Source organism: Balaenoptera borealis, assembly GCF_965194805.1.
Source record: "Balaenoptera borealis genome assembly, chromosome: 11".
Taxonomy (NCBI): Eukaryota; Metazoa; Chordata; class Mammalia; order Artiodactyla; family Balaenopteridae; genus Balaenoptera; species Balaenoptera borealis.
In genome coordinates, this window is record NC_138868.1 from 47,441,495 (window position 1) to 47,462,775 (window position 21,281).

General features: G+C 43.6%; 1 protein-coding gene and 1 long non-coding RNA gene across 4 annotated transcripts in view; one reads left to right on the forward strand and one right to left on the reverse strand.

The window, feature by feature from the left end:
* NRIP3 (nuclear receptor interacting protein 3) overlaps nt 1–21,281 on the forward strand; it is a 41,446-nt gene that overhangs the window by 5,243 nt on the left and 14,922 nt on the right. The window contains exons 2-4 of one of the 3 annotated variants that reach the window (XM_082341641.1): nt 10,376–13,412; nt 14,275–14,449; nt 14,895–15,055. In XM_082341641.1, coding sequence (XP_082197767.1) covers nt 13,383–13,412; nt 14,275–14,449; nt 14,895–15,055 — 366 coding nt within the window. In that variant the 5' untranslated portion in view covers nt 10,376–13,382. Of the gene's footprint in view, nt 1–10,375; nt 13,413–14,274; nt 14,450–14,705; nt 15,056–21,281 lie in introns of those variants that run through there. The other 2 variants (XM_082341642.1, XM_082341643.1) reach the window with 2 other exon arrangements.
* Nucleotides 7,169–14,350, reverse strand: LOC309605639. The gene is made up of 2 exons (XR_014231465.1): nt 13,728–14,350; nt 7,169–10,070 (listed from the first exon to the last, which is right to left on the reverse strand). It is a non-coding gene; the product is annotated as an uncharacterized lncRNA (long non-coding RNA).

A 21,281-nucleotide genomic window follows, 5' to 3' on the forward strand; every position in this document is an offset into this window, starting at 1 on the left:
TCTCGGCACCATGCTAGTCTGGATACATATTCCTGAGACAGGAGGAAAATGGACTTGAAAGAATGGGTGGGGGGGGGCTTCCCTGGTGGCGCAGTGGTTAAGAATCCACCTGCCAATGCATGGGACACAGGTTCGAGCCCTGGTCCAGGAAGATCCCACATGCCGCGGAGCAACTAAGCCTGTGCACCACAACTACTGAGCCTGTGCTCTAGAGCCCGCGAGCCACAACTACTGAAGCCTGCACACCTAGAGCCCGTGCTGCACAACAAGAGAAGCCACTGCAATGAGAAGCCCATGCACCGCAACGAAGAGTAGACCCCGCTCGTGGCAACTATAGAAAGCCCACACACAGCAACGAAGACCCAACACAGCCAAAAATAAATTAAAAAAAAAAAAAAAATGAGGGGGAACACTCAGTCGCAAATTATAATCTTGTGTAATTTTCACCACGTGTCGTTTCAAGAGCTAACACACCCCACTGACTTGGAGTGTCTTCTGATCCTATATTTTATCCTAGGACTGAAGGATAACTTTGAGGCATAGTTTGGAGTTTTCTGTCTTTTCCTTGTGCAGCGCAAAAAGCAGAAATACAAACCTACCTCAAATCTGAGCTTTGGTGCTATGTTTGCCTTATTATACACACTTTGTGGTTGAAAAAAAATTAATAGTTTCTGAGCAGAAAATGGAACCAATGCCCCAGGGAGGATAGACCCAGCAATGTGTGACTGACACACTCATGGCCAGCAGAAGAGTGTGGTGGTAAAGAGTGTGAGCTTGTGGTGAACCCTGGCCGGGCCTGCTGGGCTCAGCCCTCTGCAGCCTTGTGTGTAACTCACTGTGCGTGACCACAAACTGGTCATCGTTACACAGTGCCAGTGCAGCTGCAGTAAATGATGCCTGTCCATTGCATAAAACTGTGGACAGTACAGCCAGATGGTAATGGTGGCAAAGGAAAAATATGTGCTCAGAATCCCAATGTTAGGTCCAGGTGACTTGGCTTGAGGAAGGCAGCTTTTAGCAGCCACATCAGGCACCAAAGCTGAAGTTTTGAGTGATGTGGGTGCAACTATAAGAGGCTTGGTAAACCCTCACTCGGGGTTTCCAACGAGGAACTAAGGGGACTCAAGCAGCATGACTCACCCAATATTCCCCCTCTCAGTATTCCTAATGTACTTTTCTGAGAATGCATTCTTTCTGTTTATCTTAGTGAAAGATTTCTCAAAGATTTATGTTTCATAATGTTCATTTTCTCCAAGACTCCCATTATGTCCTTTGCAGTACCTGGATTTGTATCCCAGCTCTGCCACTTAATAGCTGTGTGACCTTGCACAAGTTACTTGACCTCTCTGTGCCTCAGTTTCCTCATATAGTAAAATAAAGAAAAAGATAGTACTTACTGGATAGGGTTGTTGTGAGAATAAATGAGTTCACACATGGAAAACTCTTAGAAAACTACCTGGAATGTAGTATGGGCTCAATAAATGTTAACTATCATCATCATTATCATCTTCCACCACTTCAGACTAGAGAAGTTAAATCCAAGATACATTTTAAAAATGGGTTCGTACTCTGCTAGTTTCTCCCATTTCACTGAAATAGAGAATCCTTTAGTTTCAGGCTTTCTAGTAGGATGTGTTCTAGGACCAGAAGAATTGGAGCTTGAAGTAGGAATGAAAGGCCATAATGCCTGACTTGGGTTCTTCCACAGGACCTTCTGAAAACCCCTATCCTCCTGAGCTGGAAAGGAGAAGTGTGTTCTTCCAATCTCCTAAGACTATCTCTCTCAGATCAGAAACAGCACCCATATACAGAGACCTGTCAATCCATCATCTTTCCTTATTTCCAGTCCTCAGCCTCTGATGTGTGAAGATGGCAATACATCTCCTTGCTGAGCTCAGAGTCACACATTCTTCAGAGCTGCTCATCTCAGGTTTGATGTTTCCAGCATGACGAAGTCCAACCTTTGACCCCAGAGAGGCAGTGCTCAGGGCCATAGGCAGGTAAGGCCAATGAACACACTCACTTTGTCAGGGTGTGAATTCAGGTTCCAAAAATGAGTAATTTGCATGAGGCTTGTGGTCAGTGGGACAAGTCCCTGATGAGACAGGAGGACATAGGCCTGGCCAAGGTGGGTCTGACCATCATGTGCCTCAAAGAGCACAGAACTCAAAGCGAAATGTGCTAGTGGAGTGTAGACAGTCTGAAAAGAGAGAATTTCATCTTTTTTTTTTGACTTAAGACAATTTTATTCCGTTATGGTTTTCCTTAGTTTGAAGCGATCTTTATGGTATGTGAAATACCTGCTTGAGAGTCTATCCTGTGTTTACTTTTTTTTTTTTGACATTCCTTATGGATCCCTTATATCACTGACATTTATTTTTTCGTATATTTCAATATTTTTATATATTCAATAGAAGATGTATGTTTTTTCACAAGTATTCCACATCGATCCTGCCATGCTATTGCACTTTCATTGAGTTTGAAACTGAACGCATTCAGGGACTTCCCTGGCGGTCCAGTGGTTAAGACTCTGTGCTTCCACTGCAGGGGGCGTGGGTTTGATCCCTGGTCGGGGAACTAAGATTCAGCATGCCGCACAACCAAAAAAAAAAAAAAAAAAAATCGAATGTGTCCATGGGACTCATTTTGGGCAATGAAATGTGTGTCACTGTTGGTCACCCAAGAGAGGCTTGGGTCCCTTCTAGATTGACATTTTGAGAAAACAGCATGTGCTTCACCACACTCTCTTTTCCATATTGAGGATGGAGTAGAGTGGTGCCTCCTGCCCACCTTCAAACAACATGCGGCAGAACCAAAAAGCAAGTCTTCATTGTGTCACTGCAGCGTAACTGATAAACTTGAAAATTCTTTTTTTTTCAGTTATACATATACATGTATCTATTCTTTTCAGATTCTTTTCCCATTTAGGTTATTACAGAGTATTGAGCAGAGTTCCCTGTGCTATACTGTAGGTCCTTATTGGTTATTTATTTTAAATGTAGTAATGTGTACATGCCAATCCCAAACTTCCAATCCCAGTTATTTTTTATTTTTTATTTTTTTTGTTCCTCTGTATGTGTTGTGTCTTTTATTTTCTGGATATTTTAAAGATTTACTCCTTATCTTTACTCATCAGTAATCTGAGTATGATGTGCCCAGGCTTGGTTTTCTTTGTATTGATATTTATCATGTTTGGGGTTTTCTTTTTCTTTTTTTTTTAATTAATTAATTAATTTATTTATTTTTGGCTGTGTTGGGTCTTCGTTTTCTGTGCGAGGGCTTACTCTAGTTGCGGCGAGCCGGGGCCCCTCTTCATCGCGGTGCGCGGGCCTCCCACTATCGTGGCCTCTCTTGTTGCGGAGCACAAGCTCCAGACGCGCAGCCTCAGTAATTGTGGCTCACGGGCCTAGCCGCTCCGCGGCATGTGGGATCTTCCCAGACCAGGGCTCGAACCCATGTTCCCTGCATTAGCAGGCAGGATGTAAACCACTGTGCCACCAGGGAAGCCCTTTTTTATTTCTCTAAAATTTATTCAAAGTTATTCACCTCACTGTTAATAAGATGTACAGTTAATGCTCTGTGCCAGTATTATTAGGCCTGCTCATTGCCGGCAATGGACTTTGAGAAAACCCATTTCCTGACACCCAAAAATTAAATTACTCTTTTCAAAACATACCTAACTCACAATACTTGCAAAAGTATTACATGCATTTAAACTCTGAAGTAGTTCTGTGTAGAGAATATCACTATAGTTTTGAGTGTATATGTGTGTGGGTGCTGATAATTTTGTATTTTCTTTGGGAGTGGAAAAGGAAAACAATTCAAGCTGAAAAAACTATTCTTAAATATTCATTTTTATAAGTTTTATTAAAGAATTTTGTTACACCATTGGGAAAAGAACTCCCACTGCTTTTTTAAAGAACATGAATGGGAGAGGGAAAAAAAAAAGCCAGTAATTGTACAGTAAAGAAATCAAGCAATACCTTGATGAGATGATCAAAATTAACATCTTCTATAAAAGACAGATGGACAACATGTGGCTCCAGATGTGATACCCTGAGAGGAACATAACATCACCTACACAGTACTCAGACCAAGAATGCATAACCTCAATATCAATACAAGAAAACTGGATAAACACAAAATGAGAAATACTCCATTTTTTAAAAGGGAAGGGAAATAACTTTCACACCAAAGAAATTAAAAACTTTTGTGTTTCAAAGGACACCATCAAGGAAGTGAAAAGGCAGCCCATAGAATGGGGAAAAAATTTGCAAATCATATATCCGACGAGAGACTTAGAGTTAGAATATATTAAAACTCTTACAACTCAATAATAGATAACGCAGTTCAGAAGTGAGAAAATGATCTGAATAGATATTTTTCTAAAGAAGGTAAACAAATGGCCAATAAGCACATGAAAAAGATGCTCAACATCTTTAGTCATCAGGGAAATGCAAATCAAAACTACAATGAGACATCATTTTACACCCACTAGGATGGCTATAATCAAAGAGACAAGCATAGGTGAGGATGCGGAGACGCTGGAAGCCTCATATATTGCTGGTAGGGATGTAAATGGAGCAGCCACTATGGAAAACAGTTTGTTAGTTCTTCAACAGTTTAAACATAGAATTACCATGTAACCTAGCAATTCCACTCCAAGAGAAATGAAAACGTATGTCCATACAAAAACATGTACACAAAAGTTCACAGCAGCATTAGTCATGATAGCCAAAAGGTGGAAACAACTTAAATGCCCATCATTTGTTGAATGGATAAATGAAATGTGAGAAATCCATAAAATGGAGTAGTATTTGACATAAAAAGAAATGAAGTACTGATGCATGCTATAACATAGATGAACCTTGAAAACATGCTAAGTGAAAGAAGCCAGTCACAAAAGACCATATATTGTACAATTCTAGTTATATGAAATGTAACAAATCCATAGAGACAGAACCTGTAGATGACAGGTTGCCTAGGGCTGGAGAGTTTAGGAGGAAATGGGGAATGACTGCCCAAAAGAAATGGGTACATAGTTTCTTTTGGGATGATCAATATGTTCTAAAATTGATTGTAGTGATGGTTGCCCAGCTCTGTGAATATATTAAAAAACATTGAATTCTACTCTTTAAGTGGTAAATTGTATGGTATATGAATTATGTCTCAATGAAACAGTTATTTAAAAATTAGAAATGGAAAAGAAGAGTTACAACAGACACCGCAGAAATACAAAGCATCCTAAGAGACTACTACAAGCAACTCTATGCCAATAAAATGAGCAACCTGGAAGAAATGGACAAATTCTTAGAAAGGTATAACCTTCCAAGACTGAACCAGGAAGAAATAGAAAATATGAACAGACCAATCACAAGTAATGAAGTTGAAACTGTGATTAAAAATCTTCCAAAAAAAAAAAAATCTTCCAACAAACAAAAGCCCAGGACCAGATGGCTTCACAGGTGAATTCTATCAAACATTTAGAGAAGAGCTAACACCCATCCTTCTCAAACTCTTCCGAAAAATTGCAGAGGAAGGAACACTCCCAAACTCATTCTATGAGGCCACCATCACCCTGATACCAAAACCAGACAAAGGTACTATAAAAAAATAAAATTACAGACCAATATCACTGATGAATATAGACGCAAAAATCCTCAACAGAATACTAGCAAACAGAATCCAACAACACATTAAAAGGATCATACACCATGATCAAGTGGGATTTATCCCAGGGATGCAAGGATTCTTCAATATACGCAAATCAATCAATGTGATACACCATATTAACAAATTGAAGAATAAAAACCATATGATCATCTCAATAGATGCAGAAAAAGCTTTTGACAAAATTCAACACCCATTTATGATAAAAACTCTCCAGAATGTAGGCATAGAGGGAACCTACCTCAATATAATAAAGGCCATATATGACAAACCCACAGCAAACATCATTCTCAATGGTGAAAAACTGAAAGCATTTCCTCTAAGATCAGGAACGAGACAAGGATGTCCACTCTCACCACTATTATTCAACATAGTTTTGGAAGTCCTAGCTACGGCAATCAGAGAAGAAAAAGAAATAAAAGGAATACAAATTGGAAAAGAAGAAGTAAAACTGTCACTGTTTGCAGCTGACATGATACTATACATAGAGAATCCTAAAGATGCCACCAGAAAACTACTAGAGCTAATCAATGAATCTGGTAAAGTTGCAGGATACAAAATTAATGCACAGAATTCTCTTGCATTCCTATACACTAATGATGAAAAATCTGAGAGAGAAATTCAGGAAACACTCCCATTTACCACTGCAACAAAAAGAATAAAATACCTAGGAATAAACCTACCTAGGGAGACAAAAGACCTGTAGGTAGAAAACTATAAGACACTGATGAAAGAAATTAAAGATGATACAAACAGATGGAGAGATATACCACGTTCTTGGATTGGAAGAATCAATATTGTGAAAATGACTATACTACCCAAAGCAATCTACAGATTCAATGCAATCCCTATCAAATTACCAATGGCATTTTTTACAGAACTAGAACAAAAAATCTTAAAATTTGTATGGAGACACAAAAGACCCTGAATAGCCAAAGCAGTCTTGAGAAAGAAAAACGGAGCTGGAGGAATCAGACTCCCTGACTTCAGACTATACTACAAAGCTACAGTAATCAAGACAATATGGTATGGGCACAAAACCAGAAATATAGATCAATGGAACAGGATAGAAAGCCCAGAGATAAACCCACGCACCTATGGTCAACTAATCTATGACAAAGGAGGCAAGGATATACAATGGAGAAAAGACGGTCTCTTCAATAAGTGGTGCTGGGAAAACTGAACAGCTGCATGTAAAAGAATGAAATTAGAACACTCCCTAACACCATACACAAAAATAAACTCAAAATGGATTAGAGACCTAAATGTAAGACTGGACACTATAAAACTCTTAGAGGAAAACATAGGAAGAACACTCTTTGACATAAATCATAGCAAGATCTTTTTTTTTTTTCTTGGTGTAGAATATTTATTTATTTATTCCATGAAACACTTAAAGTTTAGGTCAGTGGGAAATAAAGCAAGATCTTTTTTTATTTTTATTTTTTATTTATTTATTTTTTAAATAGGCTTTTTCTGGGAAGATGGAGTGGGTGAATTTTTTTTTTTTAATTTTATTTATTTATTTATTTATTTATGGCTGTGTTGGGTCTTCGTTTCTGTGCGAGGGCTTTCTCTAGTTGCGGCAAGTGGGGGCCACTCTTCATCGCGGTGCGCGGGCCTCTCACTATCGTGGCCTCTCTTGTTGTGGAGCACAGGCTCCAGATGCGCAGGCTCAGTAGTTGTGGCTCACGGGCCCAGTTGCTCCATGGCATGTGGGATCTTCCCAGACCAGGGCTCGAACCCGTGTCCCCTGCATTGGCAGGCAGATTCTCAACCACTGCGCCACCAGGGAAGCCCGCAAGATCTTTTTTGATCCACCTCCTAGAGAAATGGAAATAAAAACAAAAATAAACAAATGGGACCTAATGAAACTTAAAAGCCTTTGCAAAGCAAAGGAAACTACAAATAAGATGAAAAGACAACCCTCAGAATGGGAGAAAATATTTGCAAACGAATCAACACACAATTAATCTCCAAAATATATAAACAGCTCATGCAGCTCAGTATTAAAAAAACAAACAACCCAATCAAAAAATGGGCAGAAGACCTAAATAGACATTTCTCCAAAGAGGACATACAGATGGCCAAGAAGCACATGAAAAGCTGCTTAACATCACTAATTATTAGAGAAATGCAAATCAAAACTACAATGAGGTATCACCTCACACCAGTCAGAATGGGCATCATCAGAAAATCTACAAACAACAAATGCTGGAGAGGGTGTGGAGAAAAGGGAACCCTTTTGCACTGTTGGTGGGAATGTAAATTGATACAGCCATTATGGAAAACTGTATGGAGGTTCCTTAAAAAACTAAAGATAGAATTACCATATGACCCAGCAATCCCACTACTGGGCATATACCCAGAAAAATACATAATTCAAAAAGACACATACACCCTGATGTTCATTGCAGCACTATTTACAATAGCCACGTCATGGAAGCGACCTAAATGCCCATCGACAGGTGAATGGATAAAGAAGATGTGGTACATATATACAATGGAATATTACTCAGACATAAAAAGGAGCGAAATTGGGTCATTTGTAGAGACGTGGATGGATCTAGAGACTGTCATACAGTGTGAAGTAAGAGAAAAACAAATATCGTATATTAACGCATAGATGTGGAACCTAGAAAAATGGTACAGATGAACCAGTTTGCAGGGCAGAAATAGAGACACAGATGTAGAGAACAAACATATGGACACCAAGGGGGGAAAGTGGTGGGGCGGGGGTGTGTGTGTGATGAATTGGGAGATTGGGACTGACATATATACACTAATATGTATAAAATGGATAACTAATAACCTGCTGTATAAAAAAATAAATAAAATAAAATTCAAAAACTCAAAAAAAAAGATTCAATAAAACAAGAAGATGGCTGACTATAAAAATAAATAAATAAATAAAGTATAGCATCTCTTTTTTGAAGCAACCCTAACTAATAGAATTATTGGTACCCAGAATGTCATCCCCCCATATCCTAAAAGATGGAATTCTAGAATAAAATTGCTCATATTTATTTTTTAAAAAGTTATTTAATAAAAAGATGGAGTGCTGTATTCTTCAAAAATGTCAGTGTCATAAAAGACAAAGCAAACTGTGGACATGTTCCAGATTAAATGAGGCTAAAGAGACATGACAGGGGACTTCCCTGGTGGCGCAGTGGTTAAGAATCCACCCGTCAATGCAGGGGACACGGATTCGATCCCTGGTCCGGGAAGATCCCACATGCCTTGGAGCAACTAAGCCTGTGCACCACAGCTACTGAGCCTGCGCTCTAGAGCCTGCGAACCTCAGCCACTGAGCCCGCGCACACCACTACTGAAGCCCGTGCGCCTAGAGCCTGTGCTCCGCAACAAGAGAAGCCACCACAATGAGAAGCCGACTCACCGCAATGAAGAGTAGCCCCCACTCGCCGCAATTAGAGAAAGCCTGCGCGCAGCAACAAAGACCCAACACAGCCAAAAGTAAATAATTAAAATAATCTATAAAAAAAAAGAAAAAGAAAGAGACATGACAAATACAACCCCTGACACTAGCCTGGATCCTGTACTAGAGGAATATGTCATAAAGAACATTATTAGGTCAATTGACAAAACTGAAACATGAACAATAATAAATAAAAGTATTGTATCAATGAAAATTTATGAGGTTTATATCTGCATTGTGTTATATATGAGAAAAATCCCTATTCCCAGGAAATATATAGTGAAATCTTAGTGGTAAAGGGTCATAATGTATGTAGCTTATCCTCAAATAGTTTAGAAAAAATGTTTTGCTTGGGTGTGTTTGTGTGTGTGTGTGTTGAGGGAAAGCAAATGACATAGCCAACGGAGTAAAATGTTAATGATCTGGTTAAAGAATATACAGGTGTTCTTTGTATTGCTTTTATTTTTGCAAACTTTGGTAAGTTTGAAATTGTTTCCAAATAAAACCTTTAAAAATAATCACAAGGACTTATCTCCCCAGGCAGTGCAGAGCTGTGTGAAAATAGGTCAGTGAATGCTGTGTGAGTGTGTGTGGTGTGTAGATGTCTGCACGCCCAAGCACAGAGCCCTTGGCCTCTCTGCTGCCACTGCCCACAAGCCGGAGCTTGCCCAGTGAGGGCCACTGACCTGTCACTGTCACACCCAAGCCACATGCTTAGTTCCTTTGGGGGAAGGCAGTGGAGGCCTCCATGCTCCTGAGGTAGACAGAGGTAACCAGGTGCGCTGAGCTGCCCTGCAGGCCCTCTTACCTCTGGCTGGATGTGACAGAAAGAGATTTGGAGCCGGCCTGTCAAGCCAAGGCTGTGCCGCATTCTCAGAAGCTTGCCATCTTTACAGGTCTGTTTCCAGACGGTAGAGCTCTCCCCTGGCCTCTGGTTCTCGCCCTTTCTCCATAGTTTCTCTACCTGTGTTGGACAGAGGAAGGAAAGAGGAAAAGGACTCATATTTATTGAGGGCTCACTTTGTGCCAGGCCCTTTGCTTTACATGTTATCTTATTTAAACCACACAGAGCCAGGCCAGATGGATAAACTGAGGCTCAGAGAGCTGCAAAAACTTGGCCATGGTCCCACAGCAAGCAAGGAGCAGAGCTGCAATTCAATGCCAAGCCTCTTTCCACCAGACATTCTCGCTTGAGATACTGAGATTCCCCCCCACTTTTCTGTCCTCTTTCACTATCTTATTTGAGATTACATCCTGTTCTCATGCCAGGAAATGAAACAAAATCACTGCTGACAGGAATGGATCCAAAAGACCCAGCCAACTTTGGAAAACACCAGCGGGGCTGCCATCAGTCTTGTTTTATGAGGCTATGGTGACACTGGCAATTACCCTGAAGGAAGAAGACAGAGGTAACGCTTGTCTTTGCGTTAACCTGCCAAAGTCGACAGTCTTCAGGGCTGGGTGTCAACTTGGGGGCAACGTGTAGCCAGAGATCCTGGTAGACATACAACACCTGCAGGGGACAGCTGTTTGAAGAATCTTCCTGCCAGAGGGATTTGGAGTGGTACTGAGGGCACCAGAGGAAAAAGGGGACTCTGCAGCTACAAGGATGGAGATGGTGAGTGAAGGGGGAGACGGGCAGTGGCCATTACTTCCAGGGTGTGCCCAAGGGCAAAGTCAGAGCAAAATATGCATGGGTGGGAAGGGAAGGGGGATGAAAGTTCCTTGACTATCTCCTCTTTCTCCTCTAATCTTCTCATCTACTTTTCTGGACTCTCACCCCCAGCACTCATCCTGTAGACCATTCTCAAAGGTCTCCCTGTTACCTGAAGACCCAAAAGAGAATTTCTAGGTGAACAGATTATAAGCCTGGAGCTGCTGACAGCCATCACACTATAAGAACCGGCCTACAGTGGCATCAGCTTAGAGTTGAAACACATTGTTAATGTTGTTTGAGCCCCTGGATTCAGCCATGCCTGAAACCCCTGCACTTTTAAATTAAGGGGACAGTTTTCCTTTTTTAAAAAAAATTGAGGTATAGTTGATTTACAATATCGTGTTAGTTTCAGGAGCAAAAAGTTTTCATTTTTGCTTAGGAAATTTTCAGCTGAGTTTCCTGTCACTTATAATAAGAACAACATGAATAAAATCCTAACTGAAACAGCATCAGCTTATCTAGCATAATTTTCCAGGACGTACCCTCTATAACAGCCAAGGCAGGATGTTGAGGATTTTAGAACAGAATTTAAAACAGAATTTACTTCACATGGTAAATTCAGAATCCAGAGACACCAGAGAGAGGAAGAGAGGAGGCCAGCTGCTACCCCAGGAGACCTTGTTTCCAGGGAGGGGGCGAGATGCTCAGGTCTGTAGGGAGGCTTGGAGGAAGCATAGACCAGGGCCCATTCTGAGGCTCAGCAATCCTGAGACTGTCCCTGGTAATTATGGTAGCTACCTTCTGCTGAGCCCTTACTACATGCCACAATGTGCTATGTGTATTATTATTTCATTTAATCTTCACAGCAGCCCTGAGAGGTAGATACATTACTAGCATCATTTTCTAGATGAGGAGCTAAAACTCAGAGTGGTGAAGTAACTTAGTAACTTACTAGTTGCATAGCTAGTAAGTAGAAGAGCAGGGATTCAAACCTAGTGTATCAAACTCCAAAACCTGTGCTTTTAACAACTATATTATAGTTTTTTCTAGATGGGTCAGTGGGGCAGGGGAGGTTGGCTATATGGAGAATTAATAATGATCTTTCCTTGGTACAGCCTTCCAGAATTTACAAAGCCCAATTTTATAAGCAATCTTGCTGCATCCATTTTACAGATGTGGAAACTGAGGCTTAGAGGTAGGAAGTGACTTGCTCAAAGTCATTTGGTCAAACGGGATAAACTGCCCAGAGGTCTGCAGTCTGCAGAAACACATAGGGTGTTTACAGGGAGTGGGGTTGGCCTCACACCTTGCCCCATGCTTAAGAGCAGTGATGCTATCTGTCTGGCTGAGGAAGATCTCTGAGAGATGAGGGGACCAGTAGGTGTTGTGGCCATAGATCCAATTGCAGAACACAAATCCCACTATTAGCAAAGAGCTCTGCATTCACAAAAAGACTCTCAGCTCCAGCCAAGGCTCTATTTATTTTCCCGTAACACTTGATATGGACAAATTCTGGTTCAATCAGAGACATTCAGCTCCTGGTTTTCTGGGTAGGGGTGTGGGGGGAATCTCACTATGAAAGGAGTCCCTTTCTTCTGTCGGGCCATCCCCAACAAAAAGGCTGCAAGACTGAGCTGAGTTGCCTGCGGATGGGGAGTTGGAATCTGCCTGCCTGGCTTCCTCTCAGAGGAAAGTAGCTGTCCTGGCCGGAGCCCCAGGGGCCCTCACTTTTGGACCTGTCCTGATGCTTTGCTGAGCTCAGAGGCACCTATCCTAGAGAGACAAGGCAAGGCTGTCTTTCACCATTCCCTGGGTGACTCAGGCCTGGAGGAGTGACTAGGCAGGGATCCAGGCGACAGGACAGAAAGGCCCAGGGCAGCCACTGTTGTTCACTGCTGGAAGTGTGCCAGGGAACTGGAAGGTGAACTGCAATCCCATCCCCCCTTTGCCCCCCTCCAGGAGGCTGTGCGCTCAATGTGTGTTGGGGGACAGGGAATCCCTGGGGCTTCCTTGAAGCCAGGTGAGCAGCCTTCTGACCTTCTGGATTTATTTCCCTACAGGAATATGTGAGCTCTGAATCTAGGGCAAGTGCTGAAGGCAGGAACTGAGGGAAAGAAGCAAGGTCAAACACAGCCCTTCCAGGTCTGGGAAGTCCAGCACAGGTTCTGGGGGCAGACAGTCTGAGGTTAAAATCCCAGCTCTACCTCTTGCTTTCCTCAGATAAGACCTTAACTTCTTGCTGTACTTATACTAGTATTTACTGAGTGCCTTCTGTGAGCTAGGGATTCAATGGTAAGCAAAAAATGGACTCAGTTGCCTTCTTGGAGCTTACAGTTAATTAAGGAAATAAATATTAACCAAACAACCAATAACGCCCCCACCACTACCACCAAAAAAAGTGGAACGTCCAGGAGAAATGCGTAGTTTATAATAAGGAAGAACTCACTCCCTCTGGGAGGTTAGAGAAGGCTTTCCTAAAGACATGACAGTGGAATTGAGGTCTGTTTACTACACAGGTTTGGAGGGGACATTCCACACAGAGGGAACAGGATATTCAAAGGTCAGCCATTTGGCAAGAGGGACAATGGCTCCTTCAAGGAACTGGAGGAAAGAAGGCTCATGAGGCTGAAGTACAGAGTGGAGATGCAGGTGTGGGGCGGACCATGCAAGAATATGGGTCTTTTGAGAGCAATAGGAAGCCTTTTGTGGTGCCCTAAGCAGGGAGGTGAGATGATCACATTTGTAGTTTGAAAAGATTACTCTGGCAGCAGGGAACAATGGATTGGAAGGGAACCAAGGCACATTCAGGAGACCAGTTAGGAGGTCTCAGACATTTGCCTGTAAAATGGGAATAATGATACTATCTCATAAGTTGTTGCCACGATTCAATGAGAGACTGCATTTTAAGTATTTATTCTGGTGCCTGGTGCATGGTAAAGGCTCAGTAAATGTCGTTATTCTTACTTTTGTTGGTTCTCTTCAGGGAGCAGATCTTTCTATTTCATGCCTGCTCCTGTGAGACGTGGTGGGAGAGTGCAGTGGTGGTAGTTTCTAGGGTGGAAAACGTGGTTTGTACTAAGTCACAACGTCGAGGCCAGGACCCAGGATGCCTGAAGGCCCGATTGGAATGGCTTGAGAGTATGACAGATTCACAAAGAAAACCGGGTTCCAGTTGCTCCCGGAGTCATGCTGGAGAGAGCCCGAGTGTTGGCTGAGAAAAACATGCTTTTCTGCCGGGTGTTCCGAAGAGCAGATGTAGGGCTCGCACTCGTGTGCAGTCGCGCGGAGGCGGGGACCCTCGCCACTCCTCAGCCCCAGGGTGACCCGCAGGCATCCACGAAGCCCTGCTTCCCTGGCTCGGATGCGCGGGTCCTGGGTCCGCGGGCAGAGGGAGCAGGGAGGAGGGAGGGTCCCCGGAAGGCCGACTCCGGCCGGCCCGCAGGGGCTGCCCCCTCCCCAATCACGTGGGCCTGGTGGGTGGGGACCGATCTGAAGTTGGAGAAATCCCTAGCAATCCAACTTCGGAGCGCGCCGCCGGTCCTCTGGAGCCGGGGCTTTGGGCGCTAGGACTCCAGGAGGGGCGCGAAAGTGGGAACTGGTGAAGCCGAGCAGCAGCGGCGCAGGCGGCAGGACTCGGGGCATGGCCCGGCTGTCGGTGATCCCGGGGTCGGCCACGGCGTGGACAGGTGAGCGGGGACCAGGAGGTGGCGGCGGCTGCCGTGGGAGAGGCCGCTCCTGCGTTGGCCTCCCCACACCTCATCTCGGTCCAGGGGATGCGGGGCACCCACAACGCGAGGGACCGGTTGGGTAAAGCTGCCGCGGTAGACCTTGGTGCTCGGAGTCAGTCTCGCCAGCGCCACTCCTCCTCTCCCGCCCTGTGCCCCAGCGGGGTGGTGCGGGGGTGGGCAGCGAGCGGCCCGGGACGCTGGGAAGCAGCGTGCAGGCTGGGGGCGCTGTGCGGGCCCCGCCCCCCGCGTGTACACTGGCTGCTCCCAGTGACGTCACGCTCGGCTATAAAAAAGGCGGCGCGCGACTCTCGCGGCGCTGGAGAAGCTCGAGGCTGAGGGCTGCTGAGGATCAGGCAGCGACCGGGACGCTGGGCCGCGGGCGCCTCAGCGATGTTTTACTCAGGACTCCTCACCGAGGGCGGCCGCAAGGAGACGGACAGGCGGGAGGCGGCGTCGCTGCGGCAGCAGCGCCGGATGAAGCAGGCCGTGCAGTTCATCCACAAGGACTCGGCCGACCTGCTGCCCTTGGATGGCCTCAAGAAGCTGGGCTCGTCCAAGGACACGGTGAGCCCCCGCGGCCGCGCCCGCCTCGGGGTCCCCGCGCGCGGCGGCCCGTCACCATCGCGCTGTGAGGTCTCCCGGGGCCCGCCCTTTGCAGCTTTCACTGAGTCAGCGGCCGGGCCCCCGCCGGCCGCCGGCCACTGTCGGCTGTCTAGCTGTTGCTCTGTTTCGGATTCCTCTCCATCCAGCATCCCCCTGCTTTAGTTTCTCTCGGGATTCCGTCGTAGCTTTTCCAGCTCGCTCTCCCTTCAGCGTAGAAGAGACCCAGCCCTGCCTTCTTGCCCTCAGGTCCCCTTTCCTTCCCATTTTTCCGCAATACCGAGTTTGATTGCTTGGGGCTTGAGCCTCGCAGCCAGGGTAGCTCCCGCTGCCTCCCAGGCTGCTTGGCCGGGCCGTGACCCAGACAGAGGTGACTCCTAAGTGGCGTGAGAAGGAGAGAGCGAAGTGGGAAGGGGCTTTCTGGGCAGTCACCACATCCAGATCCACTTGAGTTTTGTTGAATCCGTTCCCCCCCCCTATGCAAAATCTACTTCTCCGTTTGATTTTGGTCTCATCTACCTTTGACCTTCCAACAGGAGGGCGGGGGTTGGGGAGAGAAAAAAGGGTGGACCTTGAAGGTTTCCTGAGCCCCAAACCTCTCTGCATCATCTTCCTCTCCTGCTACTCCACCCCCAGAGAGTGGATAGGGGAAGGAGGCCAGGCTGCTCCAGCTCATCAGCCGGCTCACGTGTGGAGCTGGAGCTGGGGCTGGCGCAGTCTTTTTTTTCTAGCAGGGTTGTTCTTGGCATTAAGAAGGAGAAACTCCAGGACTGGAGGTCTGAGTTCAAAGACCGTACTGTCCTCTATCTATAGGAGGGATCCTATGGGGGCCTAAGGGTTACTAGTGTAAAGAACTGTATCTGACTCTTGTATTTAAGTCACTGGACCAAATTGATGTTTAGCTTTGTAGTTTTATCTGGAATTTTCTTGTAGTTTAACTTGTTTTCTTGAATTTCACGATCACTTCATTCATCTAGGCAATAATTTATGAAGCATTACTTAAATGTCTTTTAAATGAAGTAGATGCTCAGTTTAATTTTTCCAGCATATTTTGAGCTTTTGGAATGTTTAATTTGTCAGGGAAGGGGGGTGTCAGCCTGGGCCACTGAAATTGCCATTTCCCGCCACAAGATGAGTATGGAGGGCAGAGCTGCTGAATCTACTTCTTCTTCTTCTTCGTTTTTTTAAATCAACTCTAATGACACATAGATACCAAGATCAGATTTGCCCTCCCCCATTGTGATAGAGAATCATTTTTAGTTATTTATTGTACAGGGGATGTCTACTCAATTATCCTGCTCTGTTTTTTAAAAGGTATTTTACCTGCACAAGCCACAGGATAGTTAATCTGATTCATGCTAACTCAGAGTGGTGAGTGACTGAAATGTATTCCTAGAAAAGCGATAACTGTCCTTCTTCCCTCCTTTCACTTTACTACAGTCTAGATTCATTTAGCAAATCAGGTTCAAGTCTTCTTACCTTCAGGCCACAATAATCCTAGTTCCTGCCACAATAATCCTAGTTCCTGGAAGCCTCAGCCAATAAACAGTAATAGGAAAATAAGTACAATGTGGAATTTTGTTTCCCTTCATGCTGGATTTAAGATATGATTGACATTTGGTTGTCCTGGGATGTCAAGGAATTTCCTAGCCCTGAGGAACTGCCTCTCCATTCTTCTGCCTAGCATTCTTTATACTGCTTCATCCTGTGTAGGAAGAACTCCATCTGCTTTTCTGACTCCAGTCTGTCTTAGCTGAGCCACACAGGAACTGATAGCATAGAACATAGGCAGTAGGCTGGAAGGAAGACGCTTCCTCAAGAAGCAGGTTATAGCCGTGGATGTGACACACAGCAGTTTATTGTGAGACCCTGAACCATGGTTCACAGCTTCTCTCCCCTGCCTCCCCCCACTGCCATGAGTTGATGTCCCTCTCTCACTGTTCTCACACCTGTAATGTGCAAGTGATTGCACGGAAGAGCTAGAACAAGTCACAGATGCCAAGGCAGACTGAGATAGGGCTAGGAGAGCTCTGAGTACTGGGGTGAGGTGGCATGCTTAAGCTTTCTTGGAACTTATGCACCTGGATCAGGATAATCTTAGAAATAACCTTAGAAATACTGTATCACTTCACTTTATGGATATATCTGGTAGTGTAGACCAGGGCTGACTCAGTGTTCTCTCACCAAAGTGAAATTTTTGAGGATACAAAAATTAACTGTATAAATCTATAGTACAAACTCAATAAAAGAGGGACAAGAAAAGGGAAGGGATGGCACCAGAGGGAGATAGGGGGGAAAGGACAAATTAGTTTTAATTGATTCTGGGGTTTGTGCCAGTGAGAAGATTGTGGGTTGTTTCCCTCCTACTAGTGACCTATATTAGAATTATACTGCTGAGTTTTCTGAATTATCTACCTTTTACCATGCTGTTTCTGTAACGTTCACTATTTGAATCCAGCCTGCCGACTTTTTTTGGATTGGCAAAGAGCATCCATAGGCAGTCAAGTGTGTTCTTGTTCTCTTGGCCCTAGGGAGGTGCCTTTGCCCTTTTCCTGTTTGTGTGTAGTTGGCTGCTACAAAGTCTAAATTAATTTTATTTCTTATGTCTGGCTGTCTTATTTTTGTTTGTCCTTTTATCTTGTGCTCTTTTTTGTGTATTAGATTAAGAACCAAAATCAGAGATATGAGTGAGTAATATTTTATTTCGTTTATTATTATTTTTCTAGTTGATGAGGGTAGAGAAAAAAATCACTCTTGGAGTTTTGCGTATTCTAATTTCTTTTCTTTTAGCTACCAGGTTCGTAACTGTTTTTCTCATTGAGGTAAGGACTTTTTAATTTTTAAAAACAGTCATGTCATGGGATAATATGCTGTCTTTCCTATATGATAATATTACTGACCATCAGGCTATATCCTTACTTATTCAGCAATAGAAAGACAGTTTTGCTTTCCTATATATGATTGATTCTGCTTCTAGCCAAGTGCTTTAGCAAAACTCACTAGAATTAGGAGAAGGCTGGGGGGAAGGATGGTGGAACACAGCAAAGCCAACTGACCATGAAATAACTAGCCCTGTACTCCTAGTATCTGATCTACCTGATCAGAATTTCTGTCAATGAGGGCAGCCCTGGGTGGTATCCTGTAGATAAGTTATTCATAATGCCACAAGACATCCATAGTGCTATAGATTTTGGACCAGAGAACTTGGGAGTCTTGGAAGAGGAGCATGAAATACCAGTATAACATCAGGATCTAGTGCAAACTGAAGATTTCCAGAGCCGTGATCGAATCCTAATTACAGCAAACATTATTTGAACACTTGCTATGTTCAGGACACAATGCTAGGTGCTAGGACCACAAAGAAGAAGACAGCAAAGTTTACCTGTACAATGAGTTTATAGATTAGGGGGAAGGATAGGACCAATTAATTAATTTATTCCCCAAGTATTTATTGAACACTTATTACATGTCAGGCATAATCTAGGTATTGAAGATATAGTAGTGAACCAAAACGGAGTTCCTGCCCTCATAGAACTTACATTCTTGTGGGGGGGAGAAGGCAGAAAATAAATCACATAAATATATAATATATCAGGATGTAATCAGTGCTATGGAGAAAATAAACCAGGATAAGGGAACAGGGAGTGTAATGGCCAGGGTAGGATGGAGTAGAGCCTTGTTATTTTATCTAGGGTGGTCAGGGAAGGCCTGTCTGATAAGATTACATTATACAAGATACTGAAGGAAATGAGAGAGCAAAATATCTTGGAGAAGAATGTTCTAGGCAGAAGGAACAGCAAGTGCAAAGGCCTGAATTGTCAGTGTGCTTGATGTGATTAAAAAACTGTAAGGAGGCCATTGTGGCCAGAGCAAAGTGAGCAACAGGAGGGCGATAGGAGATAACATCAGAGAAATAGTGGGAGGCCAAACTACTTAGGGCCTTATAGATCATTGTACATACAAATATTTGACTTTTAATCTGATATGGGACTGGTGGAAAATTTTATGCAGGGGGTGACACGACATGACTTATTTCACAAAGTAGACTACTGTGTGGATTTCACTATAGAGGGCAAAAGTAGAAGCAGGGAGACTGGTTAGGAAGCTGTTAGATAGTAATCCAGGTGAAAGTTGATGGTGGCACAGAGCAGTGTGCTAGCAGTGAAGGGGACAAGAAAAGATCAGACCCTCAGGTTATTTTGAAGACAGAGCTGACAAGTTTAGTTGAGAGATTGGATTAAGGATCTGAAAGAAAGAGTAGTCAAGAATGACCTCAAGGTTTTTGATCTAGCAATGGGAAGAATAAAGTTTCTCATTTACTGAGATGGCTAAGAATACAAGAGGAGTGGGTTAGGGATAGGGAATAAGAATCAGGAATTTGATTCTTGAAGAAGTTAAGTTTAGGATGTCTATTAGCTATTCAGTTGTAGATGTTGAATAGATAGTTCCATGAAAATGTAAGTAATACCACCAGGAAGCCTATGGTAGTTGTCAAGATATTATAGTCAATAAGCGCTGGAGGAGTTCAGTGGAAGCAGTGATTACTCTGGTCTGGTGCGACAATAGTGATGGTGACCAACATCCGACTAGAGTTTCATCATTCCCTGGTGAGTCAACTGACTAAGAGATTATATGGAGAGGAGGCTGCTTTGAGTGTGCCCTATAGAACCTCAGCGTAAGAAGAACTTTACAGGTTATCTGGTTGAATTCCCTGCTCTTGTGTGAATCCTTTATAACAAAAATGCAGTCTGCCATGGGCGGTTGAGAAACCACCATCTCACACCAGCAGGTAACAATCAGGAATAAGGCTGTTCTCTTTGAAATAACATGTCTGTTGGGTCATAAGGCAAAGGCAAAGAGACAGAACACAGAAGTCCTGGGGCAATGTGACAGACTGCCTTAGGTAGATTCCATGTGATTTTGAGCAGCAGTAAACCTAAGGACAATCTGTCTATGTTCCTGTGGTGTAGAAAGGGTCACGTGTTGTATATTCAGCTAGCAAATAAAGAAGAGAAGGCACAGATATTAGTGCCCTTTTAGACTTCCAAGACCAGACAGAGATGTGTATATTGGGCTTGAAGTGAGAGTCAATCAGGAGCCCATGTCTGTCTACAAACTGTACATGAGGACGAAAGTGGAGTAAGATGATTTCATGCCCTTTTAAGAAAAAGGAAGTGAATGGTAGTCAGCTTCAATTTTAAGCCGAGCATGAGAATTTAAAATACATATGTACACATACATATAATTATTAAAATTTGAGTGCTTACTTTATACCCGACACGGTATTAAATGCTTTGTAAAAACCATCTCATTTCGTCCTCCCAAAAGCTCTGCAAGGTGGTTACTAACTTGAACTCAGCTCTGTCTGACTCCAAAGCATATATAGTTTAAACAATACTCTAAGTCAAGGGTTGGCAAACTTTTTCTGTAACGGAGCAGATAGTAATTGTTTTTGGCTTTGCAGGCCAGTCTCTGTCTCAACTACTCAGCTGTGCTGTTGTAATGCAAAACAGCCATAGGCAATAAACAAATGGGGCTGATTGTGTTCTTATAAAACTTTATTTACAGAAATGGGCAGCAGGCTGGGTTTGGCTTGTGGGCCATATTTGCTGACCCCTATTTCTAAGTGGTTCTAGTTGTAGTTCTATTGGAAGCTAGAAACCTTGGGTTTCTCCTCTGAGAGTAAATGCTACAAAGAAAGCAGACTTCTATAATTTCTCCTATTTTCCAGTCTGATCCATTCTGTGGACCACAGAAATCTATTAGTTTGATTCTGTCTGGATTCAATGCAGCGTAGGTAAAGGGATTGAGAAGGTGGCCTTAGAAGTTCTTGCTCAAATCATGATTCTGTGGTATCCTGCAGTATAGCCTGTTTCCTCTCACCTCACTTTTCTTCCCACTTTACAGCCTGGTTAGAAGAGATATTTAATCAGACTGGGTTCTAGATTGAGGAACCTCAGCTATGTCTACCTGGAATACAGCATTGCCCACTGTGCCCATTTCTTTCAGAAGCTCCCGATGGTGATAAAAGCAGCACATTTGAGTTTGCCCGCTTAGGATTTAGATGCCTAAATGCTGGTTAGGGTTTAGCAGCCACACTGCAGGAACAGTAGAGAACCTGTGACTGCTTAGTGTTGCCTTGTTGAGCTAAAGCATAAAGCAGGATCCATGTCAGGAAGATGACATAGCT